We start from the raw sequence: 21,094 nt of genomic DNA on the forward strand, positions 1-21,094 counted from the left end.
CTAGGCACGCTGTGGCTTCCCACAAATCAAACACACCAACATGACTTTTCAAGCTATATTTATACACAAAACTTGCAGAGTTAGTAATTTTCCACATCCGTCCCCTCTATAATGATTGGTTAGTAATTTAGATACAATTATAATACTGCTGACACAACACTTCTACTACTACACATGCTCAGGGGAAGGGTCTTCACAACCTATAGGTGTGATTTTTAGTATTATAACAATGGTAAGTCAGCTAAGGATACATAGACCTTGAGTTTGCTTGCACCCTCTTCAATGTTAATGTCGTTAATGATTACCCCTTTGAGAACCTATTTATTTTAAGGCTTAACAACCTCCCTCAAACCCCTCTATGGTTTTCTTTGCTCTATTGATTTCTCCTTAAGATCACAGGAAGGTTGCTGCAGCTGGTGTATGACAACAGAAACACCTTCTCAAAATTTACTTTCCTGTCTCTCTTAGGCTATAAGTAACTCAGGCAACTTCTATAACATTCTGTAGAACCTCTTATTAACCTGCCAGGGAAGGTTATCTCATTAAAAACAAGCAAGATCATTGCAGTTCACTGGTTGAAAATCAATGCTAAATACTTGGAAAGGTTTAGACAAACACAAGCCATTAACTACAATTAGTTTGTTTATTGAAAACCACTGTATCATAATTCATGATGCAGACTGTCATTTACAGACTGTAAGAAGCCATCAGAAATGCAACATTGAGGGGTTAGTGGCTGAAAGAAGATCCCTTCCAATCCCCTGCCAGCATTCCCCACTTCCTAGTGCAACTAGGATGGCCATAAGGGTGCACGGAAAGGCTATCACAGCATAAAGACTTGATCTGTAACCTAACGGCGGTTATTTTGAGCTCAAATGTTAAATCGTTCAGCTACTCCCTGCGTAAACAAGCAGTCAATTTCAGTGCTATCAAGAAGTGCCAGAGGTTGCTTAAATGTAAACGAGCTTTAAGAAATCAATTTGATAAAACTATTATTTTCATTGTGTATTTCGTTGTAAGTGTTTCTGTCCTATACCCAGACTGAAAGACATGAAACCTTAGCTGCAATCAAAACCCTTATTTAGTGAAAGTGATAAGGTATTCTGGATAAGCTTGAATGTCATTAAATATGATGAACATGGATGGCTTGTTCATGTTATCGGTTGAACTATCAAACAGATCTATAGAGTTACTAGCGTTTTTTGCTCCTGGAGTAATTGATCCTTTTGTCCCCTGAGAATACTCTCCAACAAGGACTCGAGCCAAGTACATGTACTTCCTCCCATTCACATCTGGTCTAGAGTAGGTGTCGTAGGCAGAATAGCTGGCGTCAACAGCAAAGTACGTTCCATTTCCAAAGTTTGCAGCTGTAGTCAGAAAAACAAATGTTTATGAGCGTTTCATTAGCAGCAATCGCTTATCTGCCATCTTCAGAGCCTGTGACTCTCTTGACAGTTTTGCTTTTTATTTGCAATAGGAAGACATAACAACACAAATAATTTTGCATACAAGGCAGGGCGATACAGATGGCATGGCATCTGTCCTAGCCCTATTCAGGAAAACAAGAGTTGTTTTGAAATTCACATTACCGTGCATTCCAGCATAGCTCCGATTAAATCCATGGTTGTTAATTAAGGTTAATGACTCTTTACTTGTCCCATGAAACAGAAGCCTCTCATTATTTGTGTTACCATTTTTGTTATCCATTTCACGCTTTTTTATTTTGTAGGCCTTCCAAAAAAATGGGTTCTGTATCCTTTCAATCTGCAAATTTTGAGAGACAGACAGACAGAAAGAAGGTTGCTGTCATGAAAAATATTAGTGTATCACAATTCAATCTGCTTCCAAGATTCTCCTCCTAGCTCCAGTGTATGTATACCAGATTATGAAATAAGGTGATCAAATCACTCCAAACTTTGGTACTATGGACAGCAGAACCCAGCCCCAAAGATGACAGAAACGCTCCATAGGAAACAATATAGGACAGTTTCACAGGTTTCTGGGGCATAGATGCCTACCTGCAAAGCACACATGGCTTAAGTGAGCAAATGCTGTGCTCTACTAGAGCAAAAGCAATTTAAAGAAAGAGCACTCTCCCTTGGTGCTGCAGAAGCAACTGCTTAAGTTTCTCCAAATATCTCAACTGCAACAGTAAACTGATGCTGATTAAAGTTACTGACAGCCAAAAATACTTGTCCAACTTCAGAAATCCCACTGAAATTTATTTTTCCATTGTTATTAGTATTCTTCATCACTTGCTATCAAAATATTTATGCTCAGAAATGATGACATGCTTTTACCTTTTCAATTTTAAATGACTGACAGGTCTTCAGAAACCTTTCCTGCACATCTTTATATTCTTTTGTTTCTGGTTTTAGTTCCACTATTTTGAGTCGCTGGTCTTGCATATCATCCCACGTTGCAGGGAGCACTGTTGACTCTTGATCTGCAGAATTAACATAATCAATCATATTTACCCAAATCCTCTGCTTGAAACAAAATATGCCCTGCTACAAGCCCTTCTAAAAGACCATATGTCTAGCTTATCACTAGTGCCTACTGGTCTCTGTCAGCCAAGAGTATTCCATGGGTCTTTCACCAAAGGATTAGGGCATTGTAGTTTCTAGTTTGCAACTACATTGGCAATTGATGGGCCTGAATGGGTAGTTTCCAGACAAATCTGTTCTTCAGGGATGAAGATAGATCCTTTGCAACATCTTTTACCAGTAGCCTTCCCTAAAAATCAGGTTTTCAAGGACATGAAGCAAATGCAGACTTACTGAGTAGTTAATTCTCATCAACTAGGAGCAAAGCATCTGAACAAGGAAGGTTTTAAATTTAAAAGTTCAAGAACATACTCTCCATCTGAAAAGCAGAACTCTTCCCTTCTCTCATTTCATGTGAGGCCTAATATCTAGCTGTATTGTCAAATAGTAACACTGACCGATGCATATGCTACAGACATCCAGCATTATAGCTAATTGCCTCAATTAGAAGTGACATTTTTTGGTAAGAGAACAAAAAATAAAAATCTGAAAATATGTGCAGGAGGCATTACTAAGGCACTAGGAGCTGCACAGTTACTTAAACCTGTCCACTTTCACTTTCAAGCATTAACTGGACAAAAAAGTTGTTCCCATCAAGATATAAAATGTGCCCCTGTAAAACTAAGTCACAACAGGACAAAGAAAAATAATACTCTGGGAAGAGACCTGTATGGATGAATAAGAAAAAGGTAGCTCCTTATAAAGGACCAGAAGTAAATGGAAGGGGGTACATCTCAAGAACAGAAATGAGCCAAGATCTAGAATGACAACGGCTACAAACATCTAATTATTGCTAGTAAGCCTGTTAAGAACCTCAGAACACCTTACCTACATTTCCAAAAATTTTAAATAACTGCAGGATTCTTTTATTTTCATTTCCCAAATCAGTTCCTTTCTACTTTCTCCAGAAATGGACCTGCACAAAGCTCCTAACAATATTTCGCATATTCTTACGTTTTCTGACTCTTACTAGGCTGGATGCAACCCGGCTTTAACATGAGAACATCAATCTGACCAGATGCTTTTACTTACCTTCAGATTTATTAACACGTATAATGGGTATACATTTTCCTTGGTCATCCAAAGCACATTTAGCTTCTATATCCACTGTGTGTTTTTTCTTATCAATGACGACTGAAACACCTCTCTGCTTTCCCGTGAAAGCATTTTCCAACTGCATATTTGTGAGACGGTCAAAGGGCACATAGGTATCCTTTTTAAGATATTTCCACTCAATTATGTTTTGTAAAAGTTCTGCCCTGCTCTCTTCCTGTTTAGCAGCTTTTACCCTGTGGATCATTTCTTGAATGGCTGAATAAGCAATCCAGACATCTTTCTCAACACCTGAAATTCGAATAGTGGAACTATTCAAATGAAGAGCAATGTTTAATTTCTTTTGTAGGTTACGCAGTTCCTCCCTCTCCACTTCACCGAAATGAGAGATAGACTCATCTGAAATTTCTCTTTTAAACTGTCCCTTTAAAATTGCACTTCTCAGCCAGCTTTCAGCTTCTTCCACTTTATTTTTGTTTTCACCACAAATCTGCACAACAGCCACTTCAATTTTGTTTTCCAAAACTGCTTCGTTTTTTTCCTTTGGGGAACATTTCTCAGAGCTCCAGAATGCTACAGTGAAATACACAAATGTTGTAATGAATATTAACCATTATCAGCTGGTGCTAAACAGATTGATCCATATCCTGTATTTAAGTGACATCTACTTACATGTTATCTTGGAAAACAGTAATTTGGCTGCTCTTTTAGCACAACTTTGTCTTTTCTGCAAGCTTGTATGGAACACAGTCAGCAGATGTGGCTGAAAGATGACAACTTTAATAGTTTTCACAGATGGAGCAGAGTTACTTTTTGCAAAGTCCATTACTGCATCTATCATGTTGTCAGCTACTACAGCTGGATCACGGCCTGCCTCACCTGAAACAAGTTATAAACATTTTGCCTTTAAAAAGCATTAATAACTGTTACAAATGGTTAAAATATCTTTAAAAGAACAGTTATGAACATACCCACAATCACTTGGACCACAAGCAAGTCAGAAATAACTTCAGGCTGGCTATTTAGCAAAGGTTTCTGTTTATCAGGAAAAGGAGGTTCAAGACCACCTTTCCAGCAAGAGAAGAATGGAAGTTTACTTTTATTGACATGGTGACTGATCAGGTTACAATGTAGATGACACAGCTTGGTTACCTAACAGGCCACAGGCCTGACATTCAGTGGCCCAGTAGCCAACTCATTGCTTAAAAAGGAGTCTGGTTTTATTCATGCAAGAGATCCCTGCATGCATGGGGCCCACTTCTGGATTCTCTGACTCTAGGGATTTCTACTGATCTAACTAAAAACAATGAGAAGAAAAAGGGACAATCTGGCCTTTTTAACAGGTTCACATTCCATCTGTATCAACCCTACCTGTGCAACTGCTAGCCAGAGTTGCATCGTCTACTGATTTCAGCAATGGAGAAGTAGGTCCCTGGATATTCTCTGATGAGCTGCCCACACAGATCAGGCTGCTGTGACAAATATTTATGGTTCTCCAAGAAGTACAGACATACCTTTGAATCCCTGTTAGCAAGGAAGTGTCAGCTCTAGAGTGCTCATACTCTTTACATACTAGTCAGGAGTGAAGCTTTCTAGGTCTTCATAAGCTTCCAATAACAATTTTAAAGTCCGCAGCTTCTGAATTTATTTTCACCAAAGAATAACCCCTTCAGATAAATCAAACCCATCGCTTGAACCCTGAGATCAGCAGAATCACAGGCACTGAAACCATTTCAAAAGGGAGTCAGACCTGTTCCAACTGCTGGGAAGGTGACAGAGGTGTACTGCTGTAATTCACACTCCTGAAGCACTTCAGAGACTAGCAGCTTGATATCATCTTGGGCAACAAAATGAATTATTTTTTTGCATGGCAGGCTTCCTGCTTGGGTGGTGATATAGCTCTTGTTAGATTGTGAGGCTGAAACATAAGTAGGAGAACATAATCAATCAACAATTATTCACAATACAGATGTGTACTAATCCTCATTAGGAGATAAGAAATTATAATAAATATAAATATAGATAAGCTTCAAGTCTCCTTCCACAAACTGTGCAACCCTCTCTCTCTTTTCACTTTCAAGGCATGAGGATTCATTTTATGTCTGTAAAACATTTGCCTCATTTGGCAAATAAATTTTGTGGGCCTTTATTTGTCAAGTCTGCTCTGCAGACTTGAAGAACTTCATCCAGACTACTACTACCCTCTGTCTTCATACACATGCAAGCACACCATCTACCCTCAGGCTGCCTAGCCTGAATTATACTCTGGGCCTGCGCAACAGGGGTTTACCTATTATCTCCTTCACATAACTTTTCCTTTGGTTGGTCTTCCAAGCTAACCTCCACACCAGCCTCTTTCCCACTTCCCTTATTTAGTGGGGTTTTAAACCACATACTTGTCCATTCTTACTCCCCATTCATTAGATTTGCTGTTCACTAACTCAATTTGGTCTACAAATGCATGCCTCTTCTGAGGCAGGAACCCAGCTTCACTAATTTTCCCTCTTGGTCACACAGATGATGTGGTAGTGAGTTGCTAGTTAAGCCAACAGCAAACATTTTCTCACTCAGGAATGACAAAAGGAGTTGCAGATAGAAAGTTGCTTCCAGTGAGGTATGGCTTCTATATTAACATTTCTGCCAACATCATCCCTTCCTCATGGCTCTGTTCAATGTAGACTCGGTTTGTTTTTATCGTGGAAAGCTTTACTGGAATAAGAGGATGCAATAATGGATAGGTTTAGTTCTTTACATATGCTCAGAAGCCCTCTCTTCTTGAAGATTTTTCTTTTCCTTCCCTCATTAGATGTTTTACAAATATCAAAAACTGATTAAAAACTAGCTGATGTAACACAGTGCATAATACATATGGGATGTACAGTAGGCACTGAGAAAGTATTCCAATGGATTCCCTGCCGTGCACGAACACCTTCAGAAAGGAGGTCAGAAATGTTGTACCATACCTAGTTGAGCACATTCATCTTCAACTTCTTTTCCAGCACCATTCAGAATTGCTCTAGAGACACCTTAAATGAGAAGAGGCATATAAATCCACTGTTACTACTGTTAATGCCGTTAAAGTCCCATCTGAGGCAGAACTGTGTACCAAATAATATCTAAAATGTCTCAATCCTGGTAACAGTAAAGGTTGTAAGTGAAAAGCACTGTTACCTAAATTTTAGGCTTATGCTTTTCAATTCAAAGTGATGTCTAAAGTACCTAACAAGTTTCACTGAGGTCAAAACCTCATTGAGGTTTGTCTTTCCCTTTAGTCCAAGAGATGTTCTATAAAAAGATTCTATACAAAAAAATAAAATTATTAGTTTCCCTTTTTGCAAGAGTCTTAAACATGCCATTCTGTAACACAGATTAACAAGAAAGTTTCAGACACTTCCTAATTGAACCTTTGTACCCTAAGAAGCAAAATAGAAACTACACTGTGAAACAAAAAGATTTCAAACATTGAAAAAAATACTTCCTACTCTTCTTATGCAGCCCTTCCAATCACACAACCTGTTTTCACACATAATATCAACTAAAATACCTGTTTTGAGGCTGAAGGTTTGGTTTGTTATGTTTACAATGACATCGCCCTCTTCCTTGGTAATATCGCCTTCCGCCACCCGGAACACAACGGAGCCAAATGTCATTTCATGTGCGTTCTCTGCTGGGGTTGAAGAGGTACCAGAGGAAGCTGCAGGAAAGAAATATAGACCATGAGCAGAAGGGAGCAATGAGATAAGAGATAAAGGACTTGTACATGGGTACAACGCTTACAGAGACCACAGTTTGGCTCCAGACTCAGCCTGTGAAAAGGACTGCCTGCCATGTTAACTGAAAATCATTCCTTCTCACAGGAGTCTCTGATCAACCCATCATTGCTATTCACGCCGAGATGGCAGAAAAAACTTGGTTTTGCTGCACACCTAGTATACAGACACTACTTTGCGACATTTTATAATATAAGACTTTGCAAAACACCCAGGTAAGAAAGCAGCAAACTTTCCAAGCCTCATGCCCCTGCTCCTCTGTCTCACAGTTTTCAGGGCCGTTCTCTACTGTGTGACAGGAACTTTTTATCTATGCGTTATTTGGAAAAACTTGATTAAGTTTTCAACGTGTAACTAATTTGCTGCACTCTGCACTTCCATTAGGCTGGATAACACCAAAGATACTTCAACTTGGTTTTGCTATTCATCTGAAAGTGTAAGAGATTTAAGAGTATTCCAAAGAGACCACTTTAAACATAACCAGAAACTCACCTGCCTTCCCAAGAGGGAAGAGGACCTGTTCCCGATCTAATCAAGTACTGCAGCAATAAAAGAAAAAGCTCTACTTGTGTCTTTGGCACATGATAATTTCTGCTGTCCTGATTTGTAGGGGCACTATCCAGATAACGAATCACAGGTACTTTTTTCTTCTTAGCATCTCCAACACTGTTTCAGACATTACAGACACTCAGCCTGAAAATACTATATGTTGCCTTTACAGCAGCCACTTCAGCTGCTACTTGGACTTTGGGAATGACATGCTCACCAAGTATCTAAACATTCATAATGAATGCATTCCCTGGAATATTTAAAACAATTAAAAAATGCACTAGGCACACAACTTCTGTGAAACAAGCTTACCTGTGTCTTGGCTAGCCTTATTTGGAGAAGTCTGCTGCACTTCAACATCTACAGTATTTCCACACCTGTTCTCAAGTTCATCTGAAAATTCCTAGAGAAGGCAATTACAATCAACCCCTGCAGCAGTCTTTAGATTACACAGTAGACATAAAGGTTTGAAAAGTAAAGTTAAAACACATTTAGAAAGAGCTTAATGCAAATTACTTCATACCATCTGCCAATAATGCTGATGGCAAGTCTTGACACACTGTTGTTCTCAGACACAAGGTTGTTCAGTGCAAGCAATAGACAGAACTGATAAATAACTAAGTCAAAGCCCTAATTACCATTCTAGAGGGATACCTTAACAGATGGCATCCTTACGCTGAGGGGCTAGTTTACACTCTAACTCAAGTCCTGCAGCTAATACCAGCCTTCTCTATGCACAATAGCTCAGGCTTTAGCACAGTAGCCTTCAAGTTTGGCCTTTCAAAATGTATTAGATACTGCACAAAATAGAAGTGATCAGATGCAGAAACACATATTTGGACATTAATTCACAGTGTGACTGCTCTCTTTTGAGAGATTCATGTGTGAGATGAATAACTTGAGCGTGGAGATAGAAAATTTGTGCTAACATGATACTGAAGAAAGGGGGATGTAGCATACCGATACGTTTCTACTGGAGAAGTTTACCAGCACAGCAATTCTAGCATAATTTTTCTTCCTAAAAAGACACTAGCTCTCCATTGAAAGCACTACTTTTTCCAATAGTGAAGACATCTATGCAGGAGTTGCAGCAAATTTATCTGTAGGCAAGTCCTATGTACTTAAGAATTAGGTGAGTTCATGAGATAAAGAGTAATTACACTTTTATCTGTATTACTGCCAGGGAACAGAAAAGGCCAGGAAGGGAGCAGGCTGTACAGGACAGGCAGGTGACCATGACGGGTAGAACCAAAAAGAGAACTTCGAGCACAGACAAGAGAGACTGTCAGCAAACGTTTTCTTTAGCATAAGAACAAACACCCTGTGGAGTCTTTGGAGATCATCAGATAGCCAGTTATCATGGGATAGACCCAAATAAACCAGTGTATAAAAAAAGACAGAAAAACATGGTAACTCACCTGAATATTAGCTGTGTCTTTTGGATGCAACAGAAAGTGAACTTCCTCAAGAGAATTTACTCCATTTTTACTACTGAATTCAAATACCTTGTCAAACAGTAATTTAGCAACAACAGACCTTGGAAATCCTAAATTCCCTGTCCCAATCGCTGGGAAAGTAATTGACTTTACAGATAGTTCCTCAGCAATCTCCAGGCATTTTGTGATGATGTTGCCCAAGACCTGTAAAGCACAATTATTTTTCCAATTACGGAAAGTAATTTTTTTTCCAGTACATGCAATGTAGCACTTTCCCTTTTAGCTATCTCTTGGTATTAAAATACAGTAATTGCATACATCACAGGGAATATATTAGTCAACAAGGGATCAGCCACACAGTTAAAAAAGAACAGGCCAAATTCTCTCATCTCCTATGACGCTGTCCCCCATTTCAAAGGAAAAGTAGCATTAAACCCACTATAAAGCCCAATCAAATTGGAGTTCAGGCAAATAAAAACCCTTATACCTTTGGAGATGGGTGTCTCTGGGACCATGCAGGTACAACAGCATGAAGCACAACACTGCAACCTAGATTGTAACCTTCTGTTTTGAACACAGATCCTTCCTCAGGTGTTCTTCCTAGGCCTTCTCCTGTTAAGCCCGTCTGAAGCATTGGCCCTGCCTTGCTTAGCAAAGCTTTAGAGAGTGGCCCTTTATCAAGCCGGAGATCTTTGGCAACACTGATGACAACAATGTCTGTCTGAAAAACACACAAGGAAAAACTCTAGCTTTTAAGTATCAAATTTAAATTTCACACTGATTAATAAAATACGGCCTGCCTGCTAATTTACAGAGCAAAATTTTGGGACAGCAATCAGGGTGAACAAAGTTTTGGAATAAACCAGAAGTTATGCTCAATTCTAATATCATGAGCCTGCCTGAAGCAACACAAAGGCTGAGTTAACAGTGAAACTCATTTCAACCCAATGGGAGAAAGTTAAAATTCTGAATTCTTGGTCTACTCATTCTACCCCCATTTGAAAAGCGTTTATGCAAGTTTGTTCTCCCAGAGAAGTTTGCAGATGAAAAAAACTCTGTGTTTGCTGAGGTAAGCAGGACCTCCCATGCATGGCTGGTCTAGGGAAAAAGGAGAAGCTGAAGACAAACAAGACTGGAGGAAAGTTAAGGAGAAAGAAGTGCAAAAAGCAGTAACTGATAAGGGAGAGAAATACAAAGGGCTATGAACATTGTGTCAAGCACTATACTCAGCTCCTCAGGAAGGACCTCTAGACACGTTTTAATGTATATTCTACCCTAGCCAACTGCAGTTGCTGCATACACCAGCTGTGAGAGGCATCCACTCCTGAAAGGATTTGCTGGCCACCATGGAAAGGGTTCTGAAAGGAGATCCTTCCAGTATCGGTGATTCCAGAAAAGTAGCTATCAGCCAGCTAACAGCAATTCAATACCAGAAGCAACTGGAAATCAATTAGTGAAGCTGGTCCTCCCCAGGAAATGCAATAACAACTGCATGTTTCGTGCCGGTGTTCACCAATGACATAACAAATAATAGCTCCCCACATGAATATCTTACAGATGCAGGGAGAACCAGACTGGCAGCGGGCCCAGGGCTCAGACGCACGTGTCTGTGCTGCCTCAGGACCACAGTGGATCTGGAAGCAGCCCAGCCACCCTCACACGGCAGGGTACTTGCGTTAACTGACACTGAGCACCCTCTTTTGCTGTTGCAGTAGTACCAGTCTTGTAATCAGAATTTCTGGGAAGGTCAATGCTGCATGCAGGTGGGGTCAGGGGATTTCAGAGCCCGGAACCATACCTGCTGACCTGCTTCTGCTAAACTGTAATGCACTGTGTACCACAGGGATCTGCGTGCCTCTGTGTCAGATGATGACAAAATGCAGTGCTGCACAGCCATCTGTATCTATCATGCAAGACAGTCATCTCATAGCAATTCTTATTATCAGCAGCAATAGTCAATTTCAGTAACATATCAAACATGTTACACCACTAATTACAGATGGTGGTCTAAGGTTTTTTGGTTTTGTGTTTGGTTATTTTTAAAGAAAAAGAAAAAAATCACTTGATGTTTTAAAAGCAGAAAATTTAAAACACTTACTGTGGCATCTTCAATGCTTCCTTTTTTCAGCATGATATCAATGCCTTCCTCAGTTGTTACTACCGGGAAGTTCTTGCTATTTTGAGTAATTTTTCTTTTCCTAGGCTGATGAACTGTACTGGTCTGATACGGTGACTTGCAGGAAGGTGAATAATCTGAAAACACTTCACTCAGTGCCTTGCTGAAAGATTGAACGTTATTCTGTGCAACATCCACAAGATGAACCTCCTTCAAGCTGCTGTCCCCCATGGATTCTTCCAAGGTCTCCTTGATGGAGGATACAATTGAGTACGTACACAGTTCCAGCGGGAAGCCAAAAATCCCTCCACTTATAGCAGGCAGAGCTATGGAATGATGGTTAAATGTTTCAGCGAGTTGCAGACTTTTCTTCACTGTCTTTCTTAACAAGTACACGCACTTTTCTGCTTCATCCTTCTTCCACCTGGGCCCAACAGCATGAATGACGTTCTTGCAGGGGAGTTTCCCAGCACCCGTGATAACTGCACACCCAGGCAGCAAAGTCCCGTTTTTCCTCACCAGCTCATCGCACTCCTGTTGCAGCTCTGGACCAGCTGCTTTTAACAGTGCATCAGCAAGGCCACCAATGTGCTTTAAGTCTTCATTAGAAGCATTTACCACAACATCAACAGGATGAGTACACAAGTCAGCTTTATACACTGCTATTACAATTCCATCCATGGTCACCTGCCTATAGGGCTTGCCTGTATTACTGTGTTCTTGCTGTTCTGATGGCTCTTCCAGCCTCACTAGGCACTTAAAGTTTTGTTTCGCAGTGGCGGCAAAAAAGTGTTCTCGTTCTTTGAAATATGACTTAGCTCCTGGCTCTTTAATTACCATACGCTTATAATGCAGGCCAGACAGAATTTGCTCTACTAAGGTGACTCCCTTCAGCACTTCGCTTCTCGGCCCACTCAAGGATATAACTCTACATTTCTCCTGTGTGCTAAAGTCAACTTTCACACCTTTATTCTCTAAGTCACCCCAAACATTGGTCTTCTCTTTCTCAAAAAACATTACGACCGCCGTGGGCTTTCCTCCAATTACCTTTTGCATTTGTGTGTTTTCATCTACAAAATTAGAAAGTTCCTCAAAGGCTTTTGCTACTGCTTGAGAAAAGCCAGCAATGATAACCTGACTCTCTACCTGAGTGACTGTTACGGCTTCATTAGAACAGTTTAGCTTGGTGAGCATCCTCCATTCCTTCTTCTGGAGGACTGACTCATCCTCCAAAGTAATGCATTTGTAGTCCAGTTCGTTCTTTATTTCTTCTTCTGCTTTTTGTAGATCTTCAGCAGCACTTCCTTTCAAGATGATAGCTTCTGTGTCAAGCTCATAAAAGGCCCTAATTTGTTTTGACATAAACAGGCTCTGCGACAGGGTTTCATTATCAATATGCACTAAAAACTGGAAAATATAAGGGTGGATATTAACTGTTGTCTTTGCCATTTTGCGTATATGTTCTAATATTTCCCCTTTTACTTTATAAACTTCCTCAGGCATTCCACATAGGTTAATTAACTTCTGCAAATGATCATAAGTTATCTGCAGGGCTGGGAACTCCGTACGAATTTTTTCTTCAAGACCAGTACTCAGTAAAATTGCATATTCCCCTGGACTTAGCATCACCATTTCTTCAGTTCTTTGCTTTTCTCTTTCAATTTCTCGGGTGGCTTTTTCTATCAGAACCTTCAGTTCTTGTTCAACCTTCTTCACAACTTCTTCTTCACCTGCTATAACAATTAAACCCTTGGAAACAGGTGGAATTATCAGAACTTCATCGTGGGTAAAGCTGTTCCTAATGGCTTCCCACACATCTGTGCTTACTTGACATGTAATTGCTTTGTACTTAGATATGCTACGTGAAAATGCTGTGGAAACATTTTCATTCCATGTCTTGATCAATCGAGATACTAATCTCTTCTGCTCAGACAAAGTAGCTGAAGGACGCAAAGTAACTTCTGGGTTTGCAGAGCGGGGTTCAGGCCACGTTAGGTCACAATTATACTTCGCCATTTCAGAACCTATTGCCTCAATTAGCCTATTATTTTTCTGCAAGTAACACCAGATAAACAGATCCAGAGGCACTACAATTGGATCTGGCTTCTTTATTTGTGGTGCTTCCTTTCCATATAGAGCTGCTCCCAGTGAGATGTAGTAAGGATAGACAAAGATTGGTGTTTTGTTGAGTGAATGCTGCTTTGCCAAGATATTGGTTACATCTAAAATGAACAAACAAAACCCCAAACAATTAATGCTAGCACAAAACCCAAGATTTTCTGCAGTTTTTCTTAAACTTTGTCTTCTACATAATGTTTGTTATGTCTAAGAATAATTTACATTAATTTTCCCCCCCTTCCCAGATAGTAATAATTCCAAATTACTGAAGAGTTACTGGCTTTAAATGCCAAAAGTTAAGATAGACAGTTAATAATCAACACCATCCACCTCCAGGAGGAGGTAAGCACAGCACTGTCCCTGCCCCCACTTCTGTTATATGCTGTACTTCAAGTGCCCAACTCAGTGGTTGTCTGGGCTATTACTCAGCAGTATCAAATCACAGCTCCTCTGTTTCACCCAAAATGAGCATCTATTTTCTTCAACTTCCCTTCACCCCTTCCCTTCACTCCAAGGCCTCCAGCTTCCTCCTTGTCCTCCATTTTCCACAGATGCTGATGCTTGTCACTGGCTGGACAAGCCACAGCACCTGCTCTCCAGCTAAAAAGCTGTCCAAGAAATTGTCCTCAGACAGCCAGGCAGCACACGTTGCCACAGGGCAGCTGGTGGGGAAGGCAGCGGGGAGAAGTCTCCTGCATTACGTGGGGCTGTGCTTCCTCTATTGAACTCAAACCATAACCTGGTATGGATCAAGGCCTGGGTGAAAGAAACTGTGTATGAAAAGGAAAAAATTCTATGCCTCATTCCCAGCTGGTTCAAAACTTAAGCTTGCACTCCATATAGCAGAGATCTGCTGACAAAGTACCAGATCTACTGTTTTATGAGGGCAAAGTAGGCATTTCTCTAGAAAATCCACGTTTTGATCTTTAAGTGAAAGGATCTCAAAGAAGTAAGGGCTTCATATTTCTGCATTACCTTTATGGTCACTGAATGTAATGATAGCTGCATCTTCATCAGGCAGCTGCTGAACATCCACCACTTGCGCACCTCCGTTCCTCTTATTTTCAAAGTAAACTGTTATATAGTCACTGGGTGTGTTAGGTGGTATATTTTCAGCCCTAATGCTTTTTGTTATCTCAAGGCACCGTGCAGTAATATTTTGTTTCTTTGCTCTGTGGTGTTGATTAAGCTTTTTAGCAAATTCCCCTGCATCTAGAAAGAAAAGAAAGGAGGTAAAAAAAAAAAACCAAAGAAACAAAAAAACCCCAAGATTAAACTAGTAGCTTGCTTTTCTACTATGATGTTAGCAGACTACTGCTGTGTGCATTGACCAAAGCACTGAATTATAAAGCACCTATCAACTCCAAGGTGCCCACAAAGCTCCTTCTTTCCACTTATTCAGTATCTGTCACCTAGTATTCACCACATGGTTAATCACAACTGTTGACTACAACTACTGTAGCCAGAATTTGCCACTATTTTTCCTACTGAGTAGCACTGGGTCTCTCTAACCCCAAAAGAAAATAAGATCAGGTTTGTTTTGGGGCCATGGCTTTATACACAACTAATCAGACATAAGTCAACAGTTCAAATTTGGATTCTTTCAGTTTTGTGATAAACACATTCTATTTTTGGCTATCCCCCCCCCCATTATTATCACAGTAAAAGATAGTCAAGTTACTTTGACATCTGTCAGACAAACACACAATTAAGTTTTTTAAGGCTCTTCTTATTTTCTAAAGGCTACACCAAGAATTTGGGACTGGACCACAATACAAGAGGCAAAATTTTCTGAGTTCTAAAGCAGAAAACCCTACGTCTTCTCAGAGACTAAAAAAACTTCTTTGATTTCATTATACCACAGACTAATCCCTTCACAACTTTAAAATTTCTGACCAACTTCATTCTTACATATTACCAGTAGTACAACTATTCCCATGAAGTTGATTCGAAGTGGCATATAACTTGTTTTCATCACGTTCTACCTCCTAAAGAGATTTACAGTTTTTCCACACAGAAGACAGAATTCTCCTGTCCCACCTCCTCACCCAGAATCAAGCACACGTACAATCATGCTGTCCACAAAAGGACTCATGTGCAGCAGCACTCAGAATCCTGGAACCAGTTCACCACTGCTAGTTTAATTCAGTTCTCCTGGTAATGCAGTGCTGTTATCTCTGCGACATCACCTATGGCATTGGCTTACACTGTTTCTGAATCTGGTTTTATCATACCACTTACTGTTGCCCATGTCCTGGATGGAATTTGTTAATAATATCAACTGTAAGTCACCCATGAAGTCCCCCCAACCTCTCACTGGTGAGAAGTAGGAGCAGACACCTCTCTGCCACCTGGAAGATGCCTTTACCATCAATCACTAATAAGGCAGAAGCATATCGTATCAGACACACTAAAAAACAACAGTGGGCATGCAGTAGCTTAACAACTAGTTGGTACTTCAGAATGAGGCAAAGCATACGGTGTTAATCCCACACTTCACATAACTGACAGCTGCCACTCTGCAGAAGGACAGCTGGACCTGCCTCAGCACCCCGTCTCCAGCAATGGCCACAGGAGGTATATGGACAATAGCCATAAGAAGATGCTGCTTCCCTAATTCTCTCCCTGCCTCCAATCTGTTACAGTGGATTTCCCAAGTCTATTTAACAACCTTAAAAAGCTCTGTTCCATGTACTTGTTCAATTTTGCCTCAAATCCATACAAACTTATTACACATATAACACCTTTAGGCAAGGAGAGCCTCAATCTGTTCTAAGTACATTCTTTAGTTGCTTGTATAAAGTATAGTTTTTGTCCCACCTGTTCTGTTTACTATCCAAATCAGAGCTAGCCCTCTTCTGACTTACACTGGCCTCTATACCTTACAGATAAAAGCTGTCAATAACTTTAGTAGAGTAAATCCTCATTTAAAGTGACGTGATATCAGATTACACCTTAAACCTATGACAGAAAACATTCATTTCCTGCTTAGTCTCCCTCCCACACACACAAGTAGCTAGTAAGAAAGATCCTTAACTCTGACTACTTCTTACCAGTATCTCCAGTGAAAGTGACTACAGCAGCATGTATTTCAGGTATCATTTCCACACTGAAGTCACCATCATCCTCTGACAAGCCACTGATGTTCTCTACCAGCATAATCAGCATGCAATATTTTACTGTCTCCTGTACATTTTCAAGCACTACTACGGTGGAAGACAGGGATCCTTGAGAGTCCTCCACTTGCCACGGCTTCACGAACAGGTCAATTTTCTTCACTGAGTGATGCTTCCTTTGCAGAACTTCTTGGGCATCTAGTACCACAGGAAAACAAAAATGTCATCTTCCCTTCCCCTCCTGCCACAGCAGAGCAACATTAAATTACACTCTACTTTAAAAGTCTGGCCAGTCATATTTTCTCATATCACAGAAGAAAAATAAATAAGGCAAAACTACATCAAAAGTTAGGGTCAGGATAAAAGCTACTCTATGATCTAGATGTCCTCAGCCTCCCCAGAGAAGAAAAAAAAAAGTTATTTTTTCAGGTGCTACCTCCTTTCTACTGCCCTCAAGTGCAAGAAACTGTTCTCCAGATCAGTAACATCTAATAAACAGCAAGTAAAGAAAACGCTTTCCATCCTGCTTACCTTGTGTATTTAACAAATAGTCAAATATAGTTAAATATTTAGTTTCCTCTTTCTGTATACATCCTTCACACACTAACAAGTAGCCAACAGCACTTTAGTGTAGCGGAAAACATAGGTAAACCACTGATAAACTGAGGCTACTTTAAAATCATTTTCTCCACAGAGGTGAGCATTCACCTCTGTGTCTTACAAATACGTAATATTTACTACCTCTTTTCCTCCCAGTTTCCAAAACTGGCAAATGAAATGAATATGAAAGAAAACATAACAAAATAACAATTACCTATGATCTTCAGTTAGTAATCTACTATGCTTTATCTGGTCTTCTGAAATAGAATTAAAGCTTACTTACTCTGCAGTGCTCCTGACATCATTTCTCCTGCATTATTCTCTAGGAGCCTTGATCAAGAATTTGGGAAAGGTCTAGAGAACCACTTCTTTCCCCAGGGGTTATTATAAACACCATCAGAAACCCACATCTGCATTGGATAGACAGGCACATTTGCTCCTTTTACATCCTGTCACTCTTTGGGAATAAGACACCATTTCCGCTGAAGCAAAGCCCACAGAGAGATCCAGCACCAGCAAAGCACTATTTTCAAAAGAGAGCTTTAGTAATTTAACACCTACAAGATATGATCATACCTTCCTCATTCTGAAAAGTGATGATGATTTGCTGATCCTTTTTGATGTACGACTCAATGGTCCCACCACCAGACTTCTTTTTATTTTCAAAGTACATTTCGACAATCTCATCTTCTATTTCCTCCCCAGAGGCAGTGGTTACTACTATGACAGATTTCCTAGAGGTTGCTTTTTCCACTTCCAATTTCTCACATGATTCTGAAATGAAAGATCACACCCTAATGCCTTAAGCAAAAGTTAAAAACAATTCAAGCTTATTATCTTCCAAGCTTTCACACCGCTTTTTGTTCAGATCACAGATAAGATCAGGGAGAAGAACAGGCAAATAAACAGTAATTCAGGTTGTTTGGTTCTTTTCCACAACAACCTTTAAATCCCAAACAAGCTGAGCATATCTCTAGCGTGACTTGACATATCAACAGCTGAGGAGAAAAGGCTTCCATTCATCCCCAGGCAAGGACAGAAGAAGTAACAGCTATGAAAGCTTCTTTACAAATCTACCACAAGGGGAAGCAACCAGCTGTGGGACACCATGGGTCTACACGTGCTGGCTGCCACAGGAGCTCAGGTGTACCTGGGGCACAGAGCTACTGATGGTCAGAGGTCATCCCAGCAGGGCTGGTGGCAGCTGGGTAGAGACAGCCTTACTCAGAACACAGGTCAGCATCCACTGCGTATTCTCCCTAAGGAACTGACCTGTCTGAGGCAGTCAGTAAAGTGGGGAGTTTCCTAGAGGAACTCATACAAAAGAAAAAAATTATTTATTTTAGCCTGACACCATGATGCCTACGCTACATTACACAAACACCACAAGCCACACAGGTGACCTGGGCACTACTGCAGCATAAAGGTCAATGAAAACCAATGAAGCGAGAATACACTGGTCTCTGCTTGGTATGTGGCACACTTACCTGTCTTCTCCTGCTGAGTGCACACAGAAGCCTCCTTATTTTGGCAGGTGGGAAGAGACACCTGAGGTTCATTAACTAGAGATAAATGACAATGATTTCTCAGTTACCGTGTACTTCAAGAATAAAAAGGTCACGCTCCTATAGACCCAGGAGTTAACACAGCTTGAATTTAAGTTTCATTTGACACTGCCAGAATCACAGACCTCCTTTTTCCAAACCACATGTTGAATGTGGTTACAAAAACACCCTTTAAGCTCAAAAAAGCCTCAGGCATAATGTCAATAAACAAACTAGCACATAGTCATGCTGCGTGAACCACTGCGAGCAGGTCCTCACATGCATTATACTCTATCCTCACCAAAAACTCTGCCATCGAACAAGAGATCTGTCTGCGACATCCCTCTCTGGAGGGAAAAGCTTTTAGAAACCAGGCACCTCTGTAAAAGTGTCTCTCATGATGTATTCTGATTCTGCACATCTCTACCTGCTAGTTTAAAACAATAAGGAACACTGTTAAATTAGAAAAAAGATAACGGTAACGTATCAGACTGCTTTTCTAGTCTGCGCCGTCCACCTTCACCCGTGCACCACCCTCATTTGCGCAAATAAGTAACTTGAATGTAGAAATAAGCGGGCTATGTATGAGCAGCAAACTCTGGCCCGCAGGGAGAACACGCGTGATGTCAGCTGGAATCGCAACAAAATCTGCATAGAATGTCAGTCCGTTCCATTTTTATGCATGCCTTGGAGATTACTTAAGGGCCGTGCTTTACGAATTACTTTTGTGGGTTAAAAAAATGAAGGAAAGTGCTGGCGGGGGCGGGGGGAAGAGAAAAACAGCGAGCAGAGCTCAACGCCAGCCCGCACAAGCACTCGACAGGCAGACGGCTCGGTCACCGGTTTCTGCCACCTCCCGCCCGGCCTCCCCGGCCCCGCAGCCCCGGCCCCGCCGGGCTGAGGCAAACGTCCCGGCCCCGCGCCTCACCTCACGCAGACCCTACCTGGCGCCTCGGCCCCGCCGGCCTGTCCCACCTCCTGGAAGCGAAACGAGAGGAGAGCGGTTACCGGCGGCCCCGCTCGGCCCCGCTCCCGCCCTGCGCCACCCGTCTCACCTGCGCGGGGTCGCCGTCCGCGGGCAGCTCGGTGACGAGCAGCGACAGTCGCCTTCTGGGCCCCCAGTCGAGCTCATGGACCCGCCGGTCGAGCACCCGCTGCCTCACTGCCAACACGACAGGCACCGCTGAGGGGAGCGCGGCCGCCCCCTGCCCCGCCGCGAAACGCGGGCAGCGGCCATCGCGGCCATCGCCTCCCCCGCCTCCCCCGCCGCGGCCGCTCACCCTCGGGGTGGAAGAAGCAGACGAGGAGGTCCCCGGCCCCGGCCCCGGCCCGCAGCTCGCACTCGCCGCCGCCCGAGCGCTTCTGGCTCTGGAAGTAGCAGAGCAGCTTCTTCCTCAGGGCGGGGGGCGGCTCGGCGGGCCCCCAGTCGCCGCGCACCAGCAGCGGGAAGGCGCCCGCGCGCTGCCCCGCCATGGCCGACCCGACGTCTCCCGTCACCCCGCCGCTTTCAGTTTCGCTTCCTCGGCGAAGAGACGGGCGGCGCCACGCCCCGCCCTGCGCCGGAGGGATGAGGGGGGCACGGGAGAGGGCGGGCCGCCCCTGAGGGCCCGGCCGAGCGGGTCGTCCGGAGACGCCCGTCCCCCGGCGCGGCTCCTCGCCGCCCTCGGAGAGCACCGAGGGGCACAGCGGCCGCTTGGCCCAGGGGATCACAGTCGCGGTGCTGCGCTTGCACGGGCTCCTCCGAGAAGCCGGTGTCACAAGCAGAGCTGTTTCCAGTGCCCGAGCGTACAGCGGCCGGGCGCTGGGTCGGGCAGACCCCGCTCTCCCTGCGTTACCCTTCCGAATCAAGTCGTGCCGCAAAGTAGAATTACCCGTTTCCATCGTTCTCCATGAGAAATACAACTGTGCAAGATTGCAACGAAAAAGAGTGTTTTCCTCAGACCAAGGTGTCAGCTAGCTGAGACATTGCCAACCGAGTGCTTAGGGCTTCCCCTTGCGAAGGTTAGTTTTCAGCTATTTCTTGCTGTGTATTTTACTAATATGCCTAAATATGAGACACTAAAACAGTAGATAAATGAAAATTTCCCCCCCAATTTCACTGGAAGTGCACTGAGGAAATGGATAACAACCAAATGTCATTAAATTAAATTAAGCAGGGGTGGAGGTTAGCTGCCGAGCAGAGCCATGGGCATGCCTTTGTTTCTCAGTGGGCAATTAATCCTTTGTTTCCTAATGCACTGTTCTCT

The 21,094-nt window shown here is 42.2% G+C and overlaps 1 protein-coding gene across 4 annotated transcripts; it reads right to left on the minus strand.

Annotated features, from left to right (window-relative positions):
* Positions 1-41: 41 nt before the first annotated feature.
* On the minus strand, positions 42-20,358 carry LOC141945455 (protein mono-ADP-ribosyltransferase PARP14-like). 4 transcript variants are annotated; one of them, XM_074873661.1, is made up of 20 exons: positions 20,129-20,358; positions 19,904-20,010; positions 19,793-19,826; positions 18,792-18,866; positions 17,881-18,078; positions 16,642-16,902; positions 14,564-14,800; positions 11,453-13,692; positions 9,842-10,075; positions 9,337-9,558; positions 8,231-8,321; positions 7,144-7,293; positions 6,563-6,625; positions 5,350-5,517; positions 4,971-5,123; positions 4,272-4,478; positions 3,579-4,172; positions 2,301-2,446; positions 1,590-1,764; positions 42-1,367 (listed from the first exon to the last, which is right to left on the minus strand). In XM_074873661.1, exons 1-20 carry the CDS (start codon positions 20,319-20,321, stop codon positions 1,078-1,080), a joined length of 5,838 nt encoding a protein of 1,945 aa, XP_074729762.1. In that variant the 5' UTR covers positions 20,322-20,358; the 3' UTR covers positions 42-1,077. The 4 variants fall into 4 exon arrangements, with proteins under 4 accessions (XP_074729762.1, XP_074729763.1, XP_074729764.1 ...); XM_074873662.1 differs by lacking the exon at positions 4,971-5,123; XM_074873663.1 differs by lacking the exons at positions 19,904-20,010; positions 20,129-20,358 and having other exon boundaries at positions 17,881-18,618.
* Between the last annotated feature and the right edge of the window lie 736 nt (positions 20,359-21,094).

Source organism: Strix uralensis, chromosome 6, assembly GCF_047716275.1.
Source record: "Strix uralensis isolate ZFMK-TIS-50842 chromosome 6, bStrUra1, whole genome shotgun sequence".
NCBI classification, from domain to species: domain Eukaryota; kingdom Metazoa; phylum Chordata; class Aves; order Strigiformes; family Strigidae; genus Strix; species Strix uralensis.

Excerpts from the sequence above, each read along its gene's own strand:
- LOC141945455 (XM_074873661.1), bottom strand. The coding sequence starts at position 20,321 with ATGGCGGGGCAGCGCGCGGGCGCCTTCCCGCTGCTGGTGCGCGGCGAC. Across the intron at positions 18,079-18,791 it reads CACTCAGCAGGAGAAGACAG|AATCATGTGAGAAATTGGAA; the intron begins GTAAGTGTGCCA and ends CTTTCATTTCAG. Across the intron at positions 1,368-1,589 it reads GAGCTATGCTGGAATGCACG|CTGCAAACTTTGGAAATGGA; the intron begins GTAATGTGAATT and ends TTCTGACTACAG.